The sequence below is a fragment of the Simochromis diagramma genome, unplaced genomic scaffold, assembly GCF_900408965.1.
Source record: "Simochromis diagramma unplaced genomic scaffold, fSimDia1.1 OVJJ01000669.1, whole genome shotgun sequence".
Classification (NCBI taxonomy): Eukaryota; Metazoa; Chordata; class Actinopteri; order Cichliformes; family Cichlidae; genus Simochromis; species Simochromis diagramma.
In genome coordinates, this window is record NW_024387458.1 from 2,188,135 (window position 1) to 2,215,642 (window position 27,508).

Here is a 27,508-nt window from a genome sequence, read left to right on the forward strand (position 1 = left end):
GGCGCCGCTCGGAATGCTGTTGTTCCGTTCCTAACGTCTGTTTGGTAACTAAAGACACGTTTATTTCTTGATTTAAATTGAAAACTTTTCCCGGACCCAACAGAAACGTGTACGTCGGGTTGTGCAAAATCATCCAGAGTAACTCTGAGGTTGTGTTTTGACTGTTAATCCTTGTTGAAGTTAAAATAACGAATGTCTCTGTGAACCTGGGCATGGACTTCACTGAGTGCTACCGAGACACGGTGTCCAGTGTGGCCGCTGCTGCTCGCTCAGGCTGCACTAGGCGGCTGAGGACGCTGATTCAGAGAGGCTGCAGTGTGGACTGTCGGGACAACCGAGGCTGGACCCCCCTGCACGAGGCGGCGGCAGCTGGCAGCAAAGTGTGCGTCCAGGAAATCCTGTCAGCTGTCAGAGGTAAGAGAGGCTGCTGCACAGGTATCCAGTACTACTTCCTTTAGGTGTCTCCAAAGGCGGATCATCTGCCTTCCTTCGTCTCATCCTATCCCAGCATCCTCCTCTGTCACACCAACCCTCTTCATGTCCTCCTTCACATGAACCTCCTCTGAGGTCTTCCTCTTTTCTTCCTGCCTGGCACCTTCATCTTCGGCATCCTTTGGCCACTGTCCGTCCTCTGCACATGTCCGAAAGGTCTCAGCCTTGCCTGTCTAACGTTGGATGCAAAGTTAGAAGAGACCCTAGTGTCCAACAGTCCCCGTCGCTCCAAACAAGAAGGGGCTCAGAGCCAATCCCGGATCTTATCCCACCCTCACCTTCAACCCATCTGTCACTCCTACCCTCCTCCACCACTGTCTCACTGCCCTCTAACATGTCTTGCACCAGCCTCACATACTTCTCTGCCACTCCTGATGTTCTCACACAGTAACACAATATGTTTGGGCCCATTACAGTCATACTATGTTTGACTGGCAGATGTACCTGGGATGCGTGTCTACTCCCGGGATCGAACCAGGGAGCTTTCACTTGATAGAAAGTGAAAACTGAGATTATTTATTGCTTTTTCATAAATACATGCTCATTTTGCATTTTTAGGACAGCAGCATGTTTAGTTCAAAAAACATTTAACAACAACTGCCAAACTTTTGAAAAGCAAAGTGCTTTCACATTGTTGCTCGATGTGGTATTTCAGATGGACGACAGCTCGGGACTACTCAAGTACATTACACAAGTACTTCTTTACTCAAGTAAAGGTGAAAAAGTACACAAAAGTACACACTCTGATATGTGCTCAAACTTCCACCTTCCATATTAATATTATAATAAAATATTATTTATACAAACTTTATTTCAACTTAAATTCAAATTCTAATAAATTAACTCAGCTTGAACTCCTGGTATGCTGAACAAAAAAAAAGAAAGGGAATTTAAAAAGCTCTCTTTGCTGCTGACTGCACTTTAGATGTGTGACTTTGTCGTGAAACCCAAACAGTAAGATGACTATGGTGAAGGGTTAAAGTGGGATTTTGCAGATTTTGTGCACAGCCTGTCATCAGCCGGCCCGTCCTGCTCCTCTTTATGGATTTATCCAGCAGGATATGAGCTGATGTTACATGAGCTGTCGTTTTATTGATTTACATGGATGCTTCTTTGTGAAAAAGATGTACTTGTACTTGTATTGACAGGCAGAATCTGATACTGTGGAGCCTTTCATTGAGCCAGGTCAGCTTGACACTGAAAAGAGCAGAATCCTAATATTTTCCATTACATGCCGTTCCCATTGACAGCATAAAGCTAGTGCAAAGGTGGAATCCAGTGTATGAATCCGTTTGTGGCTTTGATGATATTTCTTAGAAACATTGCATTTAAAATGCCCATTAGAAAATGTTAGTCTCTCCTCCTCTTCTGTAGCACAAGCTGCAGCTTATGGGCATCTGCACCAAAGAAATACCGTTCCATATAATTTAAGCCAGGAGTGAGGAAGTCCAGGCCTCAAGGGTCGGTGTCCTGCAAGTGTTAGATGTGTCCTTGATCCAACACAGCTGATTTAAATAGCTAAATGACCTCCTCGACATGTCTTGAAGTTCTCCAGAGCCCTGGTAATGAACTAATCATGTGATTCAGGTGTGTTGATCCAGCGTGATATCTAAAACCTGCAGGACACCGGCCCTCGAGGCCTGGAGTTCCCCAAACCTGATTTAAGCCTGATTGAATCCCAGAGTATACTGAATAAATAAATGATGCAAACTGTATTTTTTTCCTCTCTGATCTCTTCATGTGCGAGCACCGGTGATGGATATTGTTCCTTCTGCTTGGGGTCTGATTAGTTCGATGTCTGGAAAGTACCCAAAGACAGGAAATAGTAGCTCACATATGTTAAACCTAAACAAAATCAGCCTGGTTAGAAAATGTAAGAAGTAGAGATGTTTGTGTTAAAATGAAGAGAGTAAAATTCAAAGTAAATGGCCTGTATTTATATAGCGCTTTACTAGTCCCTAAGGACCCCAAAGCGCTTTACATATCCAGTCATCCACACATTCACACACAAAGTAAAGTAAAGTACAGAAGCACAGTATCTGTACTTCATTACTTCCCACCTCTGAGGGTATTTCTACTCCTTCTACTTCTCTGCTGGACTCCAGATGGATGTGAATGATTAATGGATAAATCAGTCACTTCAGCAGCTGTTTTAAAGTTATATGTGCGTTTCTCTCATTTGCATTTTGTTCTTCCTCTTTGGTTTCCGCCTGTGTGCAGCACGCTCCTCCAGCTGTAGTCGTGTTTATGTGAACCATCTGACGCATGAGGGTGAGTCTGCCTGTTACCTGGCAGCGCAGTGTGGACACCTGTCAGTGGTCCGACTGCTCCTCAAAGCACACGCTGATATCAACCAGCTCACTAACGACTTGTCCTGTCCTCTTTATGAAGGTATTACAACTGCGCTTCACTGATGTTTAATTTTTTTCTGTTTTTGCTTGTCTAACCCTTTAAGCTCCTCTAACCAAATGAATGTCCCAAAATGTGCTTCCAGCTGTTAGCCACAGGCACACAGATGTTGTAGCACTGCTGGTAAGCAAAGGTGCTGAGGTCAACAGAATGCACACAGAGTCCGGCTGGACCTGCCTGCACCAAGCTGCATATAAGGTAGGCATTAGCATTAGCACTCACGCTCTTAAACGAACAGTTTTCATTTAACAGTAGATCATGACTTTTTGGTTTCGGTCAGGAAAGCATGGTCACATCTGTTGGGGATTTTCCCTTATTGCCCTTAAGTTTTCTGACTGGCTGCAAGGCACAGAGAGAGAGCGAGACTTTGTGCATGTTATAACCTTTTTATTACATTTCACTTATAAATGAACTAATTTTTTACCTTTAAACACCTGCAGAAAATGTGCAAACTGGCACATAAAAGTTCAGCAGAATGCAGGGATGCAGTGATTTCTTGTGATGCTCACTGTGAAGAATGTAGGGCTTAAACGTTCCTGCTCTCTGCTGCCAGCATTAGCTGTGGGGTCCTTGTGTGTTTGCTGATTGTATTTAAGATCATGTTTCTCCCAAAGGGCCACACTGAGATCGTGCGCATTCTTGTTAACAAATGCAACCTGGAGGAAGTAGATGATTACAGGATTTCCCCGTTATTTGTGGCTGCACAGTACGGACAGAGGGGGTGCCTGGAAATACTCGTTAACGCCGGTAAATATGATTTACTTTTAATGGTAGCTGTACATTTGTTTTCCTCCTTGTTAAAGGAACTCATGCTCCATGTCCTCTTGGCCTCTTCTTTAGGAAGTAATTAAGTAAAATAGATTACGCAGTTAATTTTTAACCTGTTTTCACTTCAGGTGCCAACGTGAACACGCAGGCAGTTGATCTGAGTACACCTCTGTTCATCGCCTCTCAGGAGGGACACCAGGCCTGCGTGGACTTCCTGTTGGACCACGGGGCTGACCCTAACATGGTCTGCAGTCACGACTGGCCCCAGTTTGCCATTCACGCCGCAGCCCAGTTTGGTCACATCGGGTACTGACACATAACTTAACCTCTTTCAAAATAAGGCTGATTGTGTATTTTTGACGTTTTGATATTCTGTCACTCCAGCATCCTCAGGAGCCTCATAGCTGTTACGGATCGTGCGTGCGACCGTGGCGAGAGCATGGTGAGTCCGGTGTATGTAGCTATTAACAGCGATCAGACCAAGAGTGTGGAATTGCTGTTGAGGGAAGGTTACAGCCCAGACGCCCAGGACTGCTCGCACACCCATGGCCTCCTCTCACCGCTCTCCCTGGCCTTGTATCGCACACCCCAGAAACCTTACAGGTGTGTAAGAATGCCGATTTTACCACCTTGCACATATTTTGCAAGATAAACCAGATGGTTTATTTTAGTTTGATATTAAAATCTCTTTCAGTGAGTCGGTGAAACTGCTGATAGCTGCAGGAGCAAGGTTGAATGAGGAAGATTGGATTTATGCTTTGGCCACTGACGAAGCAGACCTGCTGCAGCTGATATTTGAGCACCGGTGGATACCTCGCCCAGAGGCTGTGACCAGCGACGAATCTGTACTGCAGCATGATGGGAAAACTGAGCTGAAGCTGAGAGAACTGAACGAGATGCTCTGTGTGGCTCTAAACCAAGTACATTTTGCTGGCTGCTGGCTTCCTCTTCTCCTGAAGGCAGGACTGGAACCATCTTTACTGCTTCAGCCCCACATGTAAGGCGCCACTCCACCTCTGTCTCCTTAGTTATCAACAAGCTGTAATAGGTTTGTTCCCTGTTCCCTGTTTGGGCCTCTAAAAATCAAAAGCTTGACTTTGTTTAACTTGGCCACCAGAAGAGGACTTCGGGGGAATAATCTTAACAAAAAAAAAAAAAAGCTTCCATATTTAAAGCTGTCTGGATATGCCTGAGGAAATTCTTTTAAACAGGAGATCGGCTAAATTTAAGTCAGGATCCAAAGCTGGTTGATCACCCATCATCATTATCTGTTCCTTTGTGTCATCTGTTCTTTGTAGGTTGGAAGAGGCAGACAGCCAGGTGTTAAATTACCTCCTTGAGTTTGTAAACTGGTCGACTTTATCTCCCCATTTGAAACATATTCTGGATCGAAGGGTGGCAGAAAAGTCCTGGGATCCACATCCATGTTTCGGTACAGCAGTAAATATGCACTGCAGAGTTTAAATAACCTGCACGTGGAAACACTGCAGCGATTGATCTTTTCTCTCCACCTTCTTTCAGACTCCGTCCCCTGTCTTTCCCACATCTGCCGGCTGCAGGTCAGAGCACTGCTGGGACCAGATATCCTGATGAGGACCAATGTCGTCCAACAGCTTCCTGTCCCCAACCTGCTTCATGATTTCCTTAAATTCAGGGACATCCCAGAAGCTTTGTACACACACGCGCCACTATTGCCAATTTTACAGCGAATCGAGGAACATCGCAATACACACCAGCACAGACATGTTCTATGACCACATCGGTGTCTTATGTTCAAACCCAAGAATCCATATTATTTCATTAAATGCAAATATTCAAGTCTGGTTCATCATTTTATGCACATTCCTATTTGGAGTATGGATGGATTGGAGGTTTAAACAGAAGAATGTCAGGTACAGAAGACGGACAAATTAATAGAAAAACCAAAAAGCCTCTTACTAAGGTGTTGGACCACCAGAACAGCACTACTGCTCCTTTATGTTTATTCTTGAAATGTCTGGAAAGTCACTGGAGCGCTGGACACTATTCTTCCAAAAGATATTCCCTCATATGTTTTGATGATGTTGGAGAGGACTGTCTAATGGTCAAACATCTCCCACAGGCGTTCATTTGGATTGAAATGTTGAGACTGCACACGTGTGATTCACACCATTTTCATATTCTTCAGTGACCCTTGTGCCCTATGGATGAGGGGAATTCTCACTCTGGAAGAGAGCATACATAAGGATAAAAGCCAATCACATAGACAAACGTTGTATTGATTTGCAGTGATCCCTCCCCTTTTTGTGCAGGAAGTACAGCTAGTGTCAATAAACAGCTCACTAGTGGTTAAAATAACAAAGCAGCCAAGAAATATATATCATACAAATAGATGTAATTATCCAAACTCATTCATATTCGTCCTCCGTTTTATTGGCACCAGATCATCAAAAGCTGTACGGGGACGATTAGATGGCTCGTACGAGTCTACGCACTGCAGGCGTGAAGGATTACGGGGTGTTTTTTTCCTTTAATTTGTCATCTATCCGTAGCTTACTTCACCTGTTACTTTCTAGAAATTGTATTGTACTTAAGTGATTTGTAATAAATTTTATGGCTAAGCCTTTGGCATTAATGCTATGATTTAATAAAATTATTTTTCTAATTAAAGTGAAAATTTCCCCAAACAAGAGAAATTTGTTCGCTTCATTTATCAAACGACATGCTCTGTTTGTGAAATGAAAATAAATGCCTGCTGCTGCATTCTGATTGGCGCAGACTTGCGTCAGCATCACCGAGGCCAAATCTGATTGGCCGACATCACATTTCGGGGCGTTGCATCTGACAGAAGGAAGTAGAGACGCAAGAAACCAGCTCGTTTAAGGGGGTGTTTACCTGATACTTACAAAATAAAATCTGTAATGTAATGCCGTTAAATCGCGAGCTGAGGAAGGATATGTCTTAATGTATTTCATACGTGAGTATGCTGTGCTTGTTTTTCTGGAGCGGACGTGTTTTTAGCCCGGCGTACACACGCTGGCAGCCGTAGCCTGTTAGCTCGATGCTGCTCCGTGTGCCTGTGTTGCCATTCAGCGCGTCAGATTAGAAAAATTACACTCAATCAGCCGCGGTTAATTCTGTGAAGAGGCTAGCTCACTCAGCTGCCTACACCTGTCCTGTTTTCCGGTCCGGGTGAGGACGAAGCGGCGACGCTAATGTCTGTTGATTTTCTTCTTCTTCTTTAGCATATGGAAATATCAGCAGGTAGCAGGTTAGCGCCAGTTGTAGCTAACATCGGAGCGCTGTTGGCGAAAACAAGGAAAGCGGGTTTAATTTGCTTTATTAGAAACTTCTGACAGGTGTCATAGTACACCTGTATACACCGATACTGGGTCTCGGTTAGTTAACTAATATGTAATACTATATATTACTGCAGCAAACTCTAAGCAGAGCGGAAAGTCCTTCAAATGAAAGTTTATTGTATGAATCAGCCAGGCAAAAAAATAAATAATTTCCTATAACTACATATTTGTAACCACCAACATGATGCTCTTGTTGTCAGAAATCTTTTGTAAAAGACCCAGATAGGCAGCACTTCAGTCAGCAGTATTTGTGCAGACCAGTAATGTAACGAACACATAAACACCACGTCACTGGATTTTACATTCATAAAGAAAATCAAGAGTTAGATGGTAAAACATCCAAAATTTAAACAAAGTTTGGGAAACCTAAATCATCAGAATATGTTGCAGTTTGAACAGACATCCTTAAAGTAACTGCCTCCAGGTCACATAAATGAATCCTCCCCCTGAGAATTTGTTAATATTTTTTGCAGCAGTTTGGAGTCAGAACGAGCTGAAAGTTTAATATTAATCCTTTCATCATGACAAAGCAAAGCAGCCTTTAAGATGCTAGAGGGAAATAAAGCATCAGTTAGTCTGCGGGATAACTGCAGACCTGCTGTATTGATTCACTGTCTTAAGTCCTCCTGCTCGAGTGCATAATGTCCGGGGCTTTTAATTTCTTCTCTGCCATCTATGTCCCTTGCAGCTGAGGCCAGGATTAGTGAGAGGACCTCTCGTCCGTACGTTATCCACATGAGGAATGCTGGGAGCATGCAGCCCATGTACAGAAGAGACGCTGGAGTCTGGAACCAAACGAGAAGTCTTCTCTACAAGAATCTGCTCATCAAATGGAGGACCAAGCAGCAGAGCCTGCAGGTGCAGAAACATTTTATTTAAATGTGGCTGCCATCACCAGTGTGTGAATGTGTGTGATGTGTGTGTGACTGGATATGTAAAGTGCTTTGGGGTCCTTAGGGACTAGTAAAGCGCTATATAAATACAGGCCATTTACCATTTACCATAAATCAAATAAATATCTAATGTTTCCAGAGTTTCTGAAACATGCGATTTTTACCATAATCTAGCAGCCTGATGTCGAGGTGTGTTCTGGTCTCGGCTTGTGTCACTAAGTCATTGAAAAGGTCGTGTTTTTACGCCTGTGTGCTAAAAGTCGCTAAAAGTTGAAGCCGCTCCATTGCTTCTTTCTGCTTTCTATTTCTGCTTTGTTAGACCATGCATTTTTTATTCAGCTTTAAGTTGCGTCTATGCATTTTTTATGTGCCTGTGTATCAGCTTTTCTTTTGACTTGGAGCTCTCTGGGACCGCCTCCATCTTCCTCAACAGCAGTCAGGGCCGCCCTAAGCTCCGCTGTGAATAATACAGCCTGTTTATTTCACTCACAGACCCGCCTTTACCCCAAAGACTGGATTTGTTCTACATTTTTAGAATCTAGTAATCTGTTGCAGTGTTTTTGTGAGAAGTGTAGTTGTTCAACAGGAAACTTGAGCTTTAGTTGGGAGAAGAAAATGTTGACACCATATTTAAGTTGAGTTTTGTACACAGATGATGCCAAATTACCTACAACATGCTTCACACTACATAATCATCTCTCTTCTCTGGTACTGTCTACCACAAGCCTCAAACTCTTGACATGCCCCCCTCTGAGTTCAGCCTTACAGGTTGTTTATCAATAGGAATATAATTTTTTTCTTTTTTTATCTCGCGGTTTGGTTTTGCAGTTAGAGCCGCGGTGTGCATGCAGTCATCAGTGAAAGCAATGTCTTTTCTCACTAAAATGTACCTGTAAATTCATTTCCTGTCCCGCAGAGCATGAATTTTCACCAACTTTGGGTTGTAATGCTTTGGACATACACAAGAAAACATATTTAAGAGATGACGCTATATCTGATCTGACCTGGGGGATATCAGGGTTTACTGAGCAAACTATTCACATTCCTTCTGTGTCCCTGTCTGTGCAGGAATTGATCCTCCCTCTGCTCCTGTTGGGGCTCCTGATACTCATCAGCACCCTGAATCCTCATGTTTACTATGGCGGCATCAGCACGACGGAGCTGGAGAGTGACAGCCACTTCTTCAAAGGCCTCGGCTACACACCAATCAGTAACATCACCACTTACATCATGGAAGAGGTGGCTCAGAATATGCGTAAGTCTGAAAACCATCTGCGGGGTTCTGTGTCCGTTAGGTTTGTGCAGAGGGTTCGAAAAGAGCAAACCGAGCATTTTTTCCCCTCCTTCAGTTATGCAGGATCGTCTGGAGATGTTCTCCAGTGAGGAGGATCTGGAGAACGCCAGCCTCTACGAGCCCTCCAGCTACGTTGGCGTCGTGTTCATGGACAGCTCGGCCACATCCTACAAACTCCGTTTCCCGCACAACCAGCTGCCTTTACCCAGTGACTACACAGAGTCTATTGGTAAAGCCTAATTATTGAAACTATTATACTTTCTCCCGCTTTATTTTTATGGATTGGCTCAACTTTATTTTAAATGGGTACAAAGTTTCTACACTTCCCTCACAGTGACAGATCAGAAGCTCATTTGTGTTGTAGACTTGCATACATCTTCAGATGTGCTGCTAACTGCCTTTGAAAGAGTCCTTTGGTGTAAAAAAAACCTCCATAATGAATCGTTTAAAGTACTCGTGCTGGTTTAAAAGAAACAGCAGTCAGTGGGGGCGTTGCACATGATCTTGGTGGTAAAATCCTTAAACGAGTTATCATTGTAGCCCTGGCAGGGCGCAGCAATGCTCTGCTGTGATTGGTACTTATTTTTTTTTGCCCTGGTGAGTGCGTCTTGCTCTTTCTCCATCTGTAGGTGCCGCCCTTCTACTGCTGGAGTTTTCTTTTAAGGGTTAAAGGCTGCTTACTCCTGGGCGTTGGTGATTTTCACGGTCTTGACTTATTATTTTGTTTAGTGGCCAACTTCTGGGTTTTCCTTTAGTTTTGCCTCCTTCAGCTTTCTGGATCCTGACTTGTAGCTCTTTTGGTATGAAGGAATATAAAAAGATGGAAGAACACATGGAGCGGAGGAAGAGATGAACAGAACTGTAAAAGAGATGATTCCCTCTTAGAGCTGATGTGTGACGTGCTGTGGTGTTGTTTTATATTTCATACAGAAATGATCAAATTTAAAACAGAAGTGTTGAAATCTTCAAACTTTTAGCCTGGATTTATCTTGATTCTTACACATTTACTTTAGTTTTTTGGACTTAAAGTGTATTTATTCTATTTTTACTGTATTAGATTTTTAGATCATTTACTTTTGTTTAATCTTTCCTTGTATTATTTTATTGAAAAACTAGTTTAAATGTTATTTTATTGCTGTGATGTTTCATCTTTCTAATCTACTCTATATTGATGGTCATTGTATATTATTTGTTATGATTTATATTATATTGAATCACCTTTAACAAAGGTCCTTTACAAATACATTTTGATTGATTGCTGTCGTTGCTTCGTCTCCTGCAGCCAGCTGCTTGTCGAGCTCTGTAAACTGCAGGGCTGCAAATTACTGGTACTCCGGCTTCATTCACCTCCAGTCTCTGATCGACGCAGCCATTATTCAGGTGAGACAGGCTGAAGCTCAGCTGCTGTTGAATTTCGGACATGTGAACTGCATTTTTCACACATGGATTTTCTTTGACTACGTTACTGAAAAAAGTTTTAAACTCTTTTATCATCTTTTGTGCTCAGATGCAGACAAAACGTTCGGTGTTGAGCGAGCTCGAACTGAAGGCGGTGATGATGGGTCAGCCCGGCTCTGTGGAGGTTCAGAAGTTCCCCCACGCCCTCATCTCCATCTACCTGGTCCTGGCTTTCACGCCCTTCGTCACCTTCCTCATCGTCAACGTGGCGGCTGAGAAAGAGCATCGTCTCAAAGACACCATGACCATGATGGGGCTTTACGACACAGCCTTCTGGTGAGGAGAAACGGCTTCGGCCGCTGCACATTCGGACACTCGGACCAAAGAAACTCGCGTTCATGTGTACGTGTGGTTTGACAGGTTATCATGGGGCCTCCTGTACGCTGCTCTGGTGACCACCATGTCCATCCTGATGGCCATCATCGCGACGTACACAGCGTTGTTTCCTAACAGCAACTTCCTTGTCATCTTTTTCCTCATATTCCTGTATGGAATATCATCAGTGAGTAGAGCTGGGATGGAGGGAAAGCAAAGAAATAAAGAAATAACATATAGCTGTGGCTATTTGATTCCAGCCTTTGTGTTGTTAGTAGTGAACGTTCGTTCCTCTCATCCATATCCTGACTCTGTTCCACAGATCTTCTTCTCCTTCATGCTGACTCCGCTGTTTAAGAAGCCCAAGTTTGCCAGCACGGTGGGATCCATGCTGACGGTGGTGTTTGGCTGCTTGTCGCTCTTCACCGTCCTCGTGAAGGATTTCCCACAGCCGCTGGTGTGGCTTCTGTGCCTGCTGTCGCCCAGTGCCTTCTCCATCGGCATTGCACAGGTACAAACACGCTCTGGTCTCCTCTGGAGTACTTTTCTCCTTCTGGAATAAATTAAATCGCAGCTTGTTGCAGTCCTCTCTCACCTCAGTGTTGATCCTGTTTTTGTTCATTTAATTAATTTAAATCATTTTTCTATTAATTGCATCATAAGTGATATTAGGTTCTTTCTGCAGCTTGCTAGAAATGTCAATATAATCTCTGCAGTTTTCCAGCCTTCATTTTTCAGAAAGATGAAGCTTTGTGCAGTAGATGCCACCGAGGCTGATCTCAGTGCGTATTTGTCTAATATCTATTTTAGGTTGTTTACTTGGAGGCACAGGGAGACGGTGCTGTATTTTCTTCTCTGACTAACGGGCCTCATCCTTTGTACGTGCCGTTGCTGATGCTGGTTGTGGACTGCATCCTTTATCTTCTGCTGGCTACCTACCTGGACCAGGTGCTGCCTGGTAAGTGCAAAAATATTTGAACTCAGTGCGGTCAAACACTGGTTTTTGCCAGAACAAATCCAGCAGCTATTAACTTAGTAAAAATGTGTTTTTTGTAGTCACCTTTTTCTCTTTTACATAGTAGCAAAACAGCTGAAAATACAGAGTGTTTACCCTCTATTCCCCCATGTGTCATAAGGCCCTCCTGGAATTATTTTGGTTGTAAAATTAGCCAAAAATGTAAAATTTTCAGGAACCATTTGAATTTTCTCTTTAGTTCAGGATTGGGGAACTCCAGGCCTCGAGGGCCGGTGTCCTGCAGGTTTCGGACGTGTCCTTGGTCCATCACAGCTGATTTAAATGGTTAAAATGACCTCCTCAACATGTCTTGCGCTACAGATCAGTAGAAGCTTTTGGGCATTGAGGAAAAGAACAAGCTGAGATCCCACAGCAAGTTTGAAAAGCCCTCCAGCGGTGTGCTGTGCAGCGAGTGGGAAATAAACTGTCAGATGTTTCCCTTTTCACCCACTGAGTGTGTGCAGCACTGCTCTGCAGATCCATCTGTACTTCAATTAGCGTTACACCACATTGATCGTGCTGCTTTAATTGACTGCAGCATTAAATCGCCCCACTGCTGGTCGAAGCTGATTGGTTAGCAGTTCTGTTTGTTTTGTGTTTTCATTTTGTTTTCATGATGATTTCCTGATACGCAGGTGAGTTTGGAATGCGGAGGTCCTTGGTTTACTTCCTGAAGCCGTCCTATTGGTCCAAACGCAGAAAGCGCTATGTTGAGGTGAGCTCGGTGTACGACACTGAGCTGAACGGCGCTCCTGGTGGGGACGAGTCTATCGAGCCGGTTTCTCCCGAGTTCAGAGGGAAAGAAGCCATCCGGTAAAAGCCTGAACTTACCAGTATTTCATTTTATTCTTATGTCAGTGCTCACAGAGTACCTTTACTAAAAGTATGGATTCAGAGGACTGAGAGATGGCGGCTCTGAGAGCTTCGGGTAGATCAGCGTTAGGCTCAGCTGTAGCATCAGCTGAGGAGAGCCTGGAGGTCCAGCCTGTAACCTGAGAGCTGCTCTTCAACAGACTCCGCTGCTGTGTTTACGCTTCTCTCCTTTCAGTTTCACTGTTTCTTCATTGCTCGCTCGTTTTGTTTCCAACAGCATCAATAACATCCGCAAAGTGTACAAAGAAAAGGACAACGTGGTGGAGGCTCTGAGGGGTGAGTGCTTTCCTATGATTATACATGTTGTTCAAGGTTACAGCATGAGTCATGTGAAGGTGCTGTATAATGTGGGCTAAAGATCCAACCGCAGTAATAAGCAGAAAGCCTGATTTACATGGTTAGATTCGATATTTTTCCACATTCCTACAACGGACTGAAATAACATCCCGTATCTCCTCCTGTTTCTTTACCTCTCCTTCTCAGGTTTGACCTTTGACATCTATGAGGGACAGATTACAGCTCTGCTGGGACACAGCGGGGCTGGAAAGTCCACCCTCATGAACATCCTGTGTGGGATCTGCCCGCCGACGAACGGCACGGCCACCATCTACGGCTCGCCTGTGGCAGAGATTGCCGACGCGTCCGAAATGAAGCAGCTGGTGGGAATCTGCCCTCAGTTCAACATCATCTTTGATGTGCTCACGGTGGAGGAGCACCTGAGGATATTTGCTGCCATCAAAGGGATCCCACGAGCAGACATCGACGCCGAGGTAAATGTGACGATCGAAATGTTCCCGCAGTGCAAAGTCTGAAACATTCTGACATTTATCAAAGTTAAAACCGTACATTTGAAACATGACATCAAACCTATAACAAGACAAAGCACGGAAACACTGACATTAAAAAAGCACGTTCTCCATCAGATGAAGGTTTGCTTAAATATAGAGTAGAATAGAAGAACCCAACACAAGATATTGGTGCCGGAGCAGGGAAGCTATCGGTGACAACCTTCGACACCAGGGTTGATCGACGTTAAAAGGTGATTTGTAGTTCTTATAAACCAAATGTGCTTAAACTCGACGGCAAGAAGAAACTTGAACAGTGGCTGCGAATCTTGAGAAGAAATCTCTTTTCATCTTTAGCTGATGAAACCTATCACCACAGAGCTAATAACCCACAGAAACCAGGAAACTATCAGCCAATCACGTTGCTGCACTGGCATATGCACAAACACACAGTAGTTTCATTTCCTATAATTTCAGGGTGTGTGGTAGCAAACGTCTTCTTACCATCCTAATCTGTGGTTTCCACAGCAAAGCTGTAGGTAGATTAGAAATGTTCTTTGCTAATCATCAGACTGACATTTGTTCAGTGCTCTGGGGGGTTAGACTGAAGACCCCGAGATTAATTAATGAAGCGCAGATGTAGTTGAAGTATAAGTCAGAAGTAAGTATAAGAAAAAGCGCTCTTTGTGAACAAATTTGCCACATTTTGGTGATTCTATTCATACAGTTAATATATCCAGTAAGTGATGATGCTTTAAATTAGATGGGAACATCAAATTTATTGTAAAGACGACTGCAGAGTTGTGAGACTTGCTTCTAGAAGGTCTTTAAATCCACTGTTTAAAAAGTAAAAATGACACACGGATGGGGTCTGCGTCTATTTTCCTTAAGATTTAGATTTCATAGAAAGATCTGGAACGTGGCTAAACTCCAGAGCATGTTGGTGTCATAGTTTTCATGTATGTGCATTAGTGCTTCCAGCAGGAGAATATGTGACATTCTTGAGGTTGTTTAAAAAGCTGTGCTTGTTGAGCCTTAGTGTGGTGTTTCCTTCTCTGACAGGTCACAAAGGTGCTGAAGGACCTGGACCTGGAGAAGATCATGACGGCTCAGGCCAAGAATCTGAGCGGAGGCCAGAAGAGGAAACTGTCTGTGGGCATCGCCATCCTAGGAGATCCAAAGGTACCTGTGCGCAATCTTACTTCAGTTTTTCGAATCCAGACACCAGTCCTTCTCGGATAACGTGAGTTTGTGGTTGTTTCTGTCAGATCCTGCTCTTAGACGAGCCCACGGCCGGCATGGACCCCTACTCCAGGCACCAGGTGTGGTCTCTGCTGAAGAGTCGCCGGGCCGGCAGAGTCACTGTGCTCAGCACGCACTACATGGATGAGGCAGACATCCTTGCTGGTACGAATGCTCCTTGTTGTGTAAGATACACAAACCCACACTTTGGACTGGAAATATAGACCAGAAATTGTGCTTTATTCTTATCCTGGATGATGGTATCTCAGGATCTTCTAGCTTGATCAATATTTTCATCAGGAGCTGGTGTTGCAGAAAATTTTCCGTCTTTTCTTGATGATGTTTAAAATAAAACCGTTTGACCGGATGAACAGTTTTCACTCAGGTTTGTTGTGTATGCATATTTTAAAGTATGCTGCTGACATATGCTCCAGCTTGGTGATATTATTCATCATGAGGTCAGCGCTGAGTTGCCTTCCTTGCTGCAGGAGAATTTCAAGAGTGAGATTCAAGGTGCAGAGGCGAGCAGAAAACACCAGCACAGCTTTATGTAACCGAGCAGCAGCTCCAGTTTTATGCTCGACCCATATGAGAACAAAGGTTTATCTCCACGCGAGTTGAAAACATGTCTGATTTATTTTTTTTGAATGTTTGTTTCTGCAGATCGCAAAGCTGTGATCTCTCAAGGTCAGCTGAAGTGTGTTGGCTCCTCTCTGTATCTCAAGATCAAGTGCGGTGTGGGCTATCATCTAAGGCAAGGACCCCTTCATTGACTCTTACAAGAACCCAAAAGGAATAATTAATTCGATTGTTTTTGTTATTGCTGAGTTTGGGCGTCTTTATCGAACTAGATTTAGATGTTTTTCTTCATCCTTTGCAGAATGTCTATCAGCGAGGCATGTGACGCAGAAAAGATCACGTCTTTGGTTAAGCAGCACGTTCCCAAAGCCAAGTTATCCCGACAGCACGAGGCGGAGCTGACCTTCACTCTGCCCTTCGAGAGCATGGACACGTTCCCAGGTTCGATTCACAGGAACGTCCGTCGGTCACATTTAAAAAAATTTAAAGAAAAATCATGACACGAGTCGACCATACAGAGGTTTCCTTTGTGCGTGTTTGTTTTTTGAGCATTAAATTGTACTGATTATATTTTTAGTTTACAGTCGGGTCACGTTTTTGCACATTTATCCTGACCTGATTCTCTGATAGCTGCCTGCTTTCTGTAGCAACACGCATGCAGCTGTGCACAGACATGTTCTCCTAAATGTGCCCATCAGCAGTTTTTGGTCTACCTGCCTTGCTTTGACATTGTGCATTGTATAATAATGTTTTTAAAAATCATAACTCGAAGCAATCGACTGCAAATAAAGCAATTTCTTGAACCTCTGAATCTGCACTGGGGCAGAGCAGAGTAATACTGGAGCAGTTGTTCCCGCTCAAAGGGGAAAGTTTACTTACTCCTGGCCTTCATGGTTTCTTTAATATCCTTTAAAAATATCCAGACAGTATTTTAAAAATAGAGTGTGACTCAGTCATGATTCAGCTTTGACTGTGAGCCACGCAACGCGCTGAGCGGTCCTGAATTCATCTTTCGTAGGCCTGTTCTCGGAGCTCGACTCTCAACCCAGACTGGGAATAGTCAACTATGGTGTTTCCATGACAACGCTGGAAGATGTTTTTCTACGTTTGGAGGCAGAGGCTGAAGTGGATCAGGCTGGTGAGTGTGTCGCCAAACTGACGATTGCTGCTGATTTCAGTTTTTCGAATGGAAAAAGTCTGCAGGAGCTCTGGTGTTGAGTAAAAGTCGTTTCATGTCTTCAGACTACAGCGTGTTTAATCGAGAGCAGGCGGACGACGAGTGCGACACCGCCTCCCTGGACGACACGGACCAGAGGCTGCTCACGTTCTCCGACACAAAGTCGGACGTTGTGACGGGTCACGCCCTGTGGCGGCAGCAGTTCAGCACCGTGGCGTGGCTGCACATGCTCAACATGCGCCGGGAGAGGAAGGCCTTCATTTACACGTGAGTGTTCTCCTTATTTTACTTTATTAGCCAATTTCTTTATTTTGAAGATATCATGGGTAAACCGGGCTTCTTATTTATTACCTTAATACAATACATGTTGTTTGTTTTTGTTGTTTGTATGTTAATCTGTCATATGATGGACACACATGCTCCATCTGCTCCTGTAGCTTAGAGTTAAAGAACTGAATGACATCCATAGTTTTCTGCCTCTTTGTCCAGCCACAGAAATAGGGATGTGTTTTGAGGCTTTATTCCTCCCATTTATCGAGACTTTCCTGACTCTAACCTCCCCCTTCCTCCTCTTCCAGTCTGGCCTTGTTCCTGGTGTTTGTGGCTGCAGTCCTGGTTTTGTCGCTGGCCACAGGAAACATCCAGATTCACTCCTCAGACCGCCAATTTCTGCCAGTTTACCTCCTCAGGAGGAACCAGGCGCCCCAGAGATACGCCACAAGCCTCCTGGTTCAGAACTCAACTGGTGAGTGTCACAGATACAAACACGGCAGCCTGACGGTTTCTGTGTAACTGAGTTAAAAGGCTTGTTTCACTTTCAGTGGGTTTTTTCCCTGAATAAGACTCGAGATCTCAGCTCTATCACAAAGCACAACATGATGTAAACACTGTGATGAAGCATCGCACTTCTGCACGAGTGTGAAATATCCCACTAACCATAATCATTACAATATGTCCCGTGGGTGTAATTTAACCGACCTCCTTGATGTTGATTTGAATTGTTTTTATTGACGCGTATGAGCTTCTACATGCTGCAGTTTTATAGTTGCAAGCTGATTAAGCTTCCTCTGAGGGGTGTCTGGGCTCACGCTGAGTGGCAACAAACTCAGATTATGTCGAAGGAGGTCTGCCCATCTCTGCTTGGACCGCTGCCCCTGTGACGCAGCAGAAAATGGTTGTATGGATGATTTTAGCCGTGTCTTTTTTGTACCTGCAGGCTCTGATATTTCCGATTTCATCCACAACATCGAGTCTCAGGACATCAAAGTGGAAATGATGAAGCAGAGCGACTACATGGCGGCGGCCCCCCACAGCGCTGCCATCAACGTAACAAGATCCAGCAAGGTCACTTTAATATTGCATAGATTGAATTTAATTACTGATATCAGATTAGATGAGACTGGAGCACCTCCACCTACATTTAACGTGTCACGGTGCTCGTGTTGCAGCCAAAGTGCTCTTTGTTTGAGGGCTGCTGGCTCCTCTAACTGAGAGCTTTCTGTTTAGATGGAGTGCTGAGTTCATGATGCTGTTGACACTTTGTTTCATGTGTTGTTAACAGGGTTTCAGATACAGCGTTGCATTTAACAGCACGACTGTTCACTCCCTGCCCATGACCGTCAATATACTGAGCAATGCTCTCCTAAGAGGTCTGAATGGGACCGGGCAGATCCGAACGTGGACCAAACCCTTTGAATATGTGAGTGCCTTTGACCAATATAGAGTCAGATAACAGAGGTCGTTTCCAAGACACTAAACTCTCCCTTTGTGATGCCCATCAGCAAATCCCTGATGCTACATCCTACGCGCTGGTGTACATAGAGGCGATCATACTGGGAATGCTGGCAGCTGGAATGCCGGCATATTTTGCAATGGACCACACTCGAGACCGAGAGGTAACCAGTTAGTCACAGAGATAAAAACAGATTCATCTTTTCAACAAAAGATTTAGAGGGGAAAAGAAATGTTGTCTGGTACAGTGAGAACATCGGGCCACACAGTCACATTTCTCGTCACTTCTGTGTTTTGTTTTGGGGGTTTTGTCCCCTTTGCAGATAAAGTGTCGCTCAACTCTGCGCATCTCTGGTCTCGTACCGTCAGCGTACTGGTGCGGTCAGGCAGCGGTGGACATCCCGTTCTATTACCTCATCCTGTCCTTCATGTCCATCATCCTTTTCTCCTTCCACACCGGAAACCTGCTCAACTCCAGCAACCTCTCTGCGGTGGTGCGTCCAGCTGCTTAAAGACTTTATTCCTCTGTAATACAACACATACGTGACTTCATCTCATGGCTTCTGCCCCGCCTTAGGTTCTCTGCACCGTTGGCTTCAGCCCAGCCATGATTCTCTTCACTTATGTGTCGTCTTTCGGCTTCGCCCGAGTCCAAAGCAACAGGGATTTTTTCTCTGTCATCTCCATGATGGTGAGACTCAAACATGTGATCCTGAACAAGCCTGCTGCTGCTGTTTTTTCTTCTTCTTCTTTTCTTTGCTCTTCACATGACAACAAAAATGCTTTAGATTGAAACCTTTATTAAAAATAAATTGCTTGTACCTCAGGTGTGCGTCGTGTCAGCCTCGGTGGTTCAGTTGTCCTTCGTAAACAACAATCCAGCTTTGACAAGAACCCTGCACAACCTCTTGTGTTTGTTCAACCCGCTGTACCCTCTCATGGGCTGTCTCAACTGCATCACCAAGGTAGGAGCTCAGGGCAACAGCTGCTTTCTCTGTCAAGCATACAGCTGTGTTTTTCAAATAAATACACGATCATGTATCATTGGGGCTGAGGCCGTTATTGGAGTCATGTTTGAGAGCATTTCTCCATTTCTCAGGCCACCTTCCTCCCGACTGTCTACGAGGAGAACTTCCTGTGGAAGAACCTGCTCATTTCAGTTTTAGCTGTATGTATATTTCATAACGTGGGGGGAAAAATGTGATAAACAAATGTCAGAACTGTATTTAACTGTAACTGTGTGTCTGTGCTCAGCCCTATCTCCAGTGCATCGTTCTGCTTTTCCTGCTTCGCTGGCTGGAGATCCATTCTGGAGGAAGGACGATGAAAAACGATCAGCTCTGCAGGTGATGATCGCTTTCATAACTCTGATTACAGGAACCTCTGGTTTATTTATGCTGAGGTTTATTGCTTTGATAAAGGTTTGTGAGGCTTTTGGAGTTACCCAGATCCCTGAACAAAATGTGGTCGCAACCGTTTTACTGCAATAAAAACATATAGGTTTTGATGCCTACATTAAATGCAGCAGACCTGATTTTCTTTTAAAATGTTCACAGGATCTCATCCCAGTCCAAGGCCAAGGTGGAGAGGAACCTAGAAGAAGGCCAGAATGAAGACGAAGATGTCCAGATGGAAAGGGCCAGAGTCAAAGAGGCCCTCAGCTGTCAGTCCTGTGAAGAGGTAAATGTTTACAATACATAAATTAAGAATGCTGTTGAAGTCTCTGGTCCCTGTTGAAGAGTCAAAGTGTAATAAAGATTAATTTAGCCAGGCATCTTTAGTGTTTTGTTTCTCGTCAGTGATCTGAAGGCATTTTGCTCCTTTTTCTGTCTTTTCTGTGTCTGTTTAGAAACCGGTCGTGGTTGTGAGTAACCTGAAGAAGCAGTACAAGGGCAGGAGAGAAGGATTTTCTCTAAGCAAGAAGAGGAAGCTGGCCACAAAGAACGTCTCTTTCTGTGTCCGTAAAGGTACGCTTAGTCTTGCTGCTTTTTCTTATGCTGCGTGGTTCCCAACCGGCCGACTTCACCCACAGTCTGAATCCTACCCTGCTGTTTCCTCAGGTGAAGTTCTTGGACTGTTGGGCCCCAACGGAGCAGGAAAGAGCACCATCATGCACATGTTGGCAGGTGACACTGACCCCACTGCAGGCCAGGTACAGTAGGATGATACTGAAGCATTCCTCGGTCTGTTTATTTAATAATTTCAGTCATGTTACTCATGTGTTTAAACCAAGAAAACACTCTGAATCTTTGCTCGTCCTGGTCCAGGTGCTGCTGGGAGACTACAGCACTGAGTTTCGCTCAGTGGACAATCCTCTGGAGCACGTGGGCTACTGTCCACAGGTGAACCCTCTGTGGCCTCGGGTCACTCTGCAGGAGCATCTGGAGATCTACGCCGCCATTAAAGGCCTGAAAGGAGAGGACGTGCCGGGGATCATCAAACGGTAAAGTCTCGGTCTCATCCTCAGTACCGGTTTCCCCCTGACGTTTGACCACAGTGATTTCTATTTTTAACAGTCAGACAGTCAAAGATGATGTAGATCTTTAAATCTTTTCGAGAGAGAGAGAGTGTAAAGCTAATAACGGCTGTTGTGTGTCTGCCGTTGCTGTCAGTGTGGTGAATGCTCTGGAGCTGAAGGACCACTTACACAAACAAGCCAAGACTCTGTCTGCAGGACTCAAGCGGAAGGTGAGGAGACCCTCGGCTTGCCTATTAGTCTGCTCGATTATAATGTTAATGCTGTGTTTATCCTGCCTGATAATAAAATATTTATCAGAAACCCGTTGGTGTTAACAGCAAAATCGACGTTTTACTCCTAATGAGTCAGAATATTTTAGCTTTTTAAGTTTCATTTTATTTTTCGCGGCACTGGCGTTTAAACGTCTCACTTCAAATGTAAAAGCCTTAAATGTATGTTCTGTCATGAAACACATGAGGCACTTCGAATCTTTTCTGTTATAGGTTTACAGTGTTTGTATGATATTATTGTGTTGTATGTCTGCAGTTGTGCTTTGCCTTGAGCATGATCGGGAATCCTCAGATCGTCTTACTGGATGAGCCTTCATCAGGGATGGATCCAAAGTCCAAACAGCGCATGTGGTGAGACGATGTTTTCCTTACAGAAGCATTTTTCTGCCTTTTTCTTGTTTCAAATGTGAAGCGCTGAAGTTCTCTCAAATAAATGTTTCTTTTCTTTCACTGCCAAATAATGTGTTTAATTTCATAAGCAATGCTACCGTTAAAAAAGCAAAAGTACGTAAATCGTTCGCGTTTCCTTCGTGTAGGAGGGCCATGCGAGCCGCTTTTAAGAACCGTCAGCGCGGAGCCATCCTGACCACTCACTACATGGAGGAAGCCGAGGCCGTGTGCGACCGCGTCGCCATCATGGTTTCTGGGCAGCTGAGGTTCGCTCCACAGTTGCTTTCTCGATAATTTCTCAAACTTCCGAGTCTCGGCATAATGCCTCTTAATGCTTGGTCTCTTTCCTGCAGATGTATCGGTTCCATCCAACATTTAAAAGGAAAATATGGCCGCGGTTACAGTTTGGAGGTGAAACTTAGAGAAGAGCTGACGGGGCTCCAGCAGGTGGCGCTGTTGCATAAGGAGATCCTACGAATATTCCCTCACGCCGCTCGGCAGGAGAGGTGAGCCCTGACCTGTCTGTGTGCAGTTCAGGGATGTCAGACTCGTTTTACAGCCCATTTTGATCTTAAGTGAGTTGGATTGGTAAAAATCCTTTTTTCTGTCACATTTAATCCTTGTGCAGTTTCAAGTGTGTCTCAGTGTTTCTGCATGATAAAGAAATGCTGCTGTAGTTAATGAAAGACATCTGTGTGGACACAATAGAAAAGCATAAATGTCTCCAGAGAAGAAAAAAGCTGCAACTTTTCAGTCATTTAACTCTTCATTACTTGAATGGATGGACTTTGGTGCAGTATGAAAGAAAGTGGGAAAGGTGTTTATCAGTAGGACAAGCTGTAAAATTCTTTAAAAGACAGTCCAAAATGTATATCCTCATTCACTTTTACTAAACGTGTCCAGTGGGCTGGATTGTATATTTGTGATCATAAAGCCAGCGAGCACCGATGGCGGTGAAGAGAGCACCAGATGGGAATGCGGTCACATAACTCCACAGCAGCTAGTCCAGCTGTGAAACCTTCAGTGTTTTCTTCCTGTAGATGGCTTCAGTTGATTAACACCTGTCTTTCTTCCACTTCAGCTACACAGTGATGGACACTTAATGAGTTCCCTTAAAATAACAGTTGGGAGTAGATATCCTGTGCTTTCACACTTTTTTCGCTCAACGTGTGGGACTTGTTCGAGGTTGTTTTTGGGGTAGAAGTAAATAAAAAGCTTAAATAAAAATGTTAGAAATCAATAAATGAGGCAAAACATGAGCTTTTATATGTATTTTTGTAGCTTATTATACCACTGATTAAATTCAGAGTCAAAACTAAAAGTCAACTAAGAGCGAAAAAAGAGAGGAGGAAGCATTATGGAAAACAGAGCTGTGGAAACACAGACGCCTGCTACTGCTCTGTGTGTCCCGGTTTAATTCTGTATGTATGTGTGCTGTTTTTCCAGCTTTGCTACGCTGATGGTTTACAAGATCCCCATGGAGGACGTCCAATCGCTGGCCAAGTCTTTCTCCCAGTTAGAGAGCGGTGAGTGAGTGCTGACCCGTCGTTTCTCCTCCACAGCTCTGCTCTCTCTCCCGTGTACTTAATCTTCTTTCCTTGTGTCTTCAGCCAAGCAAACCTTCAACTTTGAAGAGTACAACTTCTCCCAGTCCACCTTAGAGCAGGTAGGCTTACAGGTCAGGCGGTCAGTTTGTACTTCCACTGGACCTCTGGATTATTCACTCCAAGCTTTCCTTGTTTCCTTTTGTCCTGCAGGTGTTTATGGAGTTTGCCAAGGAGCAGGAGAACGAGGAGGACGAGGTGGGCTCCCTCAGCACAACTTTCCAGTGGCAGCGGCTGCGCCAGGACGGCTCCGTCTCGGTCAACCACACAGACAGCATCGTGCACCAGCTCTGAACTCCACCCGAGAGGGAGCTGCCCGGTAACTGACCAGAAACCCGAAACTGCCAGGCTTCAGCGCCTGAGGGCTCACGCCAGCACTGCCCCACAAACTGCACGCCCACCGCCTTTAAAATGATCGTCAGACCTGTGTGGGTGGAGGGGGCGGGCCTTGCATACACTGGGATTGACTGTGTGTTTGGGCTGTTGTGGCCTCTTCCTGTGGGAGCGCATGTGTGTGTTGCTGTCGTCCATCGGTGCTTTCTGATTCGCACTGACCGAGGGGCCTGCAGTCTTTCTCAGCACGCTGATGCCACACTTACTCCTCTTTCTAATGTTTTTTATCCTCACAGGGAGTCCGTTAAATGACAAAAAAAAAAAATTATATATATATATAAGCTTTGTGATCCTTTCCGTCCGTCCTCCTGAGCAGGAGTGTTACTGTAAATGTGTTTTCTCGTCTCTTTGGGTGTGGTTTTTATTTTTTTTTTGTTTTTGTTTACTACCGTCCATAATCGTAATGGTACCAAAGCAGCACATCTCTGAACCACACCTCCTCACGTATTGGCACTGACGAGTATCTTTGGTTTATTAGTGTTGGTAGCACGTGCAGAAATCGCTCTGTCGTTGATGTGAGCCTGTGAAGTGAACGCCTATCTACTAACATGCCTAAAGAGACATGGTACGGCTCTTTAAACCTTTAAAAAAACCAACAAAAAAATAAACTAACACCGTGTTTGCTTTTTATTCTTCTGAGGCTGAAGAAAAAAGTCCCTTCCCCTCATCTTACAGCAGCATCCTCATCTTAACGCCCCGACCTTGGTTCTCCACAGTGTTTCAGCATGCACGCTCACAAAGAGGAGGCTGGTTATTTTCAGAAGTGGTAGCTGGATCCTTTGGGGCGAGCGATGAGCGTCGCCCGGCAGCAGGATGCAGGAATATAGTGTAGAATATGCACACCAGTACATGTAGCACTCCGCCCTCATCTCATGGCACTAGAGAGACGAACGACCTCCGAGGTGGCGCTAGACGTTGGATCCAGGCGGGGCTCGTTTAGGCGTTCTTTTCGTAACAGGTGTTGAATGTACGCTTGGCCTCCGGTGAGAGGAGGGTTCGTAACTCAGTGACCGCTCCGTGGAGCTCCTGACGTCACTCGTGTTTCACGTTGGTGCCACTTTGGATCATGCAGCTGTGTTTTGTTAACTCTGTCTAGCTTATTTGATGTGTGTATATTGTGCTGTTTATAGTGTTTGTGCGTGTATTCTAGCACAGGGGTGTCAAACTCATTTTAGATTCTGGGTCCAGTTTTTCTTGATGCTGTTCCTTACAAACGTGTAAAGAAAGCAGATTTTTGCCTTTTTATTTGGTATGAAGAAGTTTAAACTCTTAAAGAAATCAGTCTGTAAAATAAGAAAGTACCAGCTGATCATTGCCTGGACTTTGATCTGTAATGAAAACAGAAACTTTTAGTTAATTCCCAGAATTTTACTTTTTCTTCTTTTTGCACAGTGGGGAAAAATGCACATTTTCCCAGGATTCCTCCTGGATCAGAATGAGATTTTTAGGTGGTGACGATGCATGTAAGCACAATTACTCCACATACACTAAAGGCAATAAGAAGTCTATGCTACCTTACTTAACAAATCTCTCTCTCCTTGTTATTTCAGTCATTTCATGAAAAGAGGGGAGGGATTTAAAATATGTTCTTTTTTTTTTAGGGAAAGTGGTGCCAAATTGTTTTATATTTAGGAAAAACCCTCCTTACTTTATAGGCACCGTTTAGTTTGGGGGGGCAGAACTAGCTTTAGGAAGAAGGCGGTAAAGTGACCTCTGGCTCAGATGAACTGGACGAGTCAAGACTCTACTTTCTTAAGCAAAAAACGCAGTCCAAGCTGTAAAGCTTCTTTTAATCTTCACATTATGTTTGACACCTCTGATCTAGTAGATTTGTACTAGAGAGTAACATTGTTGGTGCACTACCTATCAGCAAACCGACAAATTGTAATTCTTTCATGACATTCAGGTGTGAGGATTTTGGCTTAAAGGGAATTTAAGACACTTTTTACGATGTTTGTTTTATTTCTTTAGTGATCATAAATGCAGCCAGGAGGGAGATTTTTCTGCAGATCATGAGTACATGTATTTTTATTTAATTTGAGAGCGTTGCAGGATGATGTGCCGGCACAGGGGTGGATCAGATATCTGGAACAGAAGTGTTGTGCAGCAACATCACAAACTCAGTCCTCACAGTTGGATTATCTGAGCTCACAGAGGATGTGTGGGGGTGTTTGTGTGTTGCTGGCGTGTTGGTGTGGTCCGACTCTGCAGCACAGAGTTATTACCTTTTCTTGGATTTCTTCTAATTTTCAGAAAACAGCCAGCAACATTTATTCCAGCATTTATTCTATTTCCTTTCCTGAGCCCGGTCGTGTGTGTGACTCTGTTTTTGAGGTGTCAGGGATAAGTTACCTTCATGTGTTTATGCAGTAGCTGCCATTCATCTGTAAGGCGCTTTTTACTGGAGGTGAGTTGGAGCTCAGTGTCAGAGCTGTGTTTGTGAAGATGTATTACATACAAGAAACATTGAAATATACCTTTGGTGGAGGAAATGAGTGGGATTTCTGCTATTATGTCCTTATTAAATGTGAAAACTGAAGCCCTGTGGGTATGTTTGTGCACACATGTAGCCTTTAGTCCGCAGACTGAGTAGAAACACTGGCTCTGCTTTAAGTTAAATGTGTGTGCTGAGTATCGACAGGTGGGCCTCTCTGGACTGTCCCATATACACTATTGTATAGAAACTCATTTTATATTCATTTTCCCAAGTGCAATGAAGAGTTTGTTTGCATGTGTGTGTTGTGTCTCAGTAACATGTAGCCATCCAGAAACATCTGCTCTCTTTTCACTCCGAGCCCTGCCTCCAGACCGCAGAGCATTTAGTTCAAAACGTTTCGCGTGACGAAAACCAAGATGCTCTCCGGCGGAGCGTTTAGACGACTGGCATCGACATTGGGGCAGGTTTTATTTTATTTTCCTGGTGGTGGTAAAATTGCACTATTTCTGGGAAATTTTATAACCTTTCTTTATATTATGCAATCTTTGTAAGATTATTTGTGCACTGACTTTATTTTTTAAAAGACTGTGGTTTAGCTGTGTGCCGTATTTTCCTCCTATCGCGCCCCTTTGTTTGAATGGACACTCGTCCCTCTATGGTCTCTGCTCGACCTTTTCATGATTAAATGTTACTGTATAATATTTCTTGGCCTTTTGTTTGTTTTTGGTTTATTTGTTACAGACCATCCAGCCAGAGACAGTTTGGTGGATTGTGGAGATTTTTAGAGCGATGCACCAAAGGCAGACAGTGCGGAGAACTGTGCACGTGTCGAGCAGCTCCTCATTTCTTCATATTTCGCAAACATGTGGAAATATTATATACGAGGCAAAAAGAGTTTATACAAGTATAATTAGCTAGAAAATGAATGTTTGTGTCACCAGATTTATTCTTTTACAGTCTGAACTCTGAGGCAGCTTTCTGTTGTTTCTTTCTGGAATAATTTCTCCAAACTTTAAAGGACATGTGTCTCCTTGGGAGCACAATATAAAGAAATGAGGGTTGGCTCAAGACGTTTGCACATCAGTTTATTTCATAGCAAAAGATCACACACTTGCAACAAAGTTTATAAACTCAGGAGTTCAATTATTCTCTTCTTTTTTTTAGCTATGCACCTGAGTTGGTTTCTTTCACAGCGTCACCAAACAGCAGGTAGCACTGAATCCTGACTGTATCTAAAAGATGGAAGTCGTAACCATGATGTCACTCGCTGTTTTTGGACTCTGCATTTTGAAGCCTAAATATTACTGATTTGGCTGCCACTGAATTAGGGTTCTTGGAGAAGTTATCATATTTAAGTGGTGTGTTAAATTAGCAGCCAGCGGTGGTGTTAATGCACAGACACAGTTACCTGGTGGTTTATTAGCAACAGACTAATAAAATACTATGAATTTCAGTCACCAAAACAGATTAATGAGCTTCTTTTGTGGTTATTATTTGTCTGATAATTCCATTAAAATGCTCCAGAAGGGACCAGCACCACATTTCAGTGAGGTGATGAATAGCA

General features: G+C 44.0%; 2 protein-coding genes across 2 annotated transcripts; both read left to right on the forward strand.

Annotated features, from left to right (window-relative positions):
• The first annotated feature begins 193 nt into the window (after positions 1 to 193).
• asb3 (ankyrin repeat and SOCS box containing 3) lies at positions 194 to 6,006 on the forward strand. The gene is made up of 9 exons (XM_040014140.1): positions 194 to 414; positions 2,713 to 2,883; positions 2,987 to 3,099; positions 3,516 to 3,648; positions 3,798 to 3,975; positions 4,054 to 4,272; positions 4,364 to 4,666; positions 4,968 to 5,101; positions 5,191 to 6,006. The coding sequence occupies exons 1-9, from the start codon at positions 213 to 215 to the stop codon at positions 5,421 to 5,423; spliced, it is 1,686 nt and encodes a 561-aa protein (XP_039870074.1). The 5' UTR covers positions 194 to 212; the 3' UTR covers positions 5,424 to 6,006.
• A 473-nt stretch (positions 6,007 to 6,479) lies between these two features.
• abca5 (ATP-binding cassette, sub-family A (ABC1), member 5) lies at positions 6,480 to 26,647 on the forward strand. The gene is made up of 38 exons (XM_040014133.1): positions 6,480 to 6,625; positions 7,699 to 7,868; positions 8,972 to 9,158; positions 9,253 to 9,426; positions 10,480 to 10,577; positions 10,705 to 10,931; positions 11,016 to 11,157; positions 11,293 to 11,481; positions 11,781 to 11,928; positions 12,621 to 12,798; positions 13,076 to 13,134; positions 13,342 to 13,628; positions 14,706 to 14,825; positions 14,912 to 15,050; positions 15,549 to 15,639; positions 15,766 to 15,905; positions 16,483 to 16,602; positions 16,707 to 16,908; positions 17,220 to 17,386; positions 17,858 to 17,985; positions 18,203 to 18,340; positions 18,423 to 18,536; positions 18,696 to 18,866; positions 18,950 to 19,063; positions 19,200 to 19,337; positions 19,472 to 19,540; positions 19,627 to 19,718; positions 19,929 to 20,052; positions 20,222 to 20,339; positions 20,433 to 20,524; positions 20,640 to 20,815; positions 20,985 to 21,060; positions 21,377 to 21,471; positions 21,657 to 21,776; positions 21,864 to 22,016; positions 22,957 to 23,036; positions 23,121 to 23,176; positions 23,268 to 26,647. The coding sequence occupies exons 1-38, from the start codon at positions 6,613 to 6,615 to the stop codon at positions 23,406 to 23,408; spliced, it is 5,046 nt and encodes a 1,681-aa protein (XP_039870067.1). The 5' UTR covers positions 6,480 to 6,612; the 3' UTR covers positions 23,409 to 26,647.
• The last annotated feature ends 861 nt before the right edge of the window (positions 26,648 to 27,508 follow it).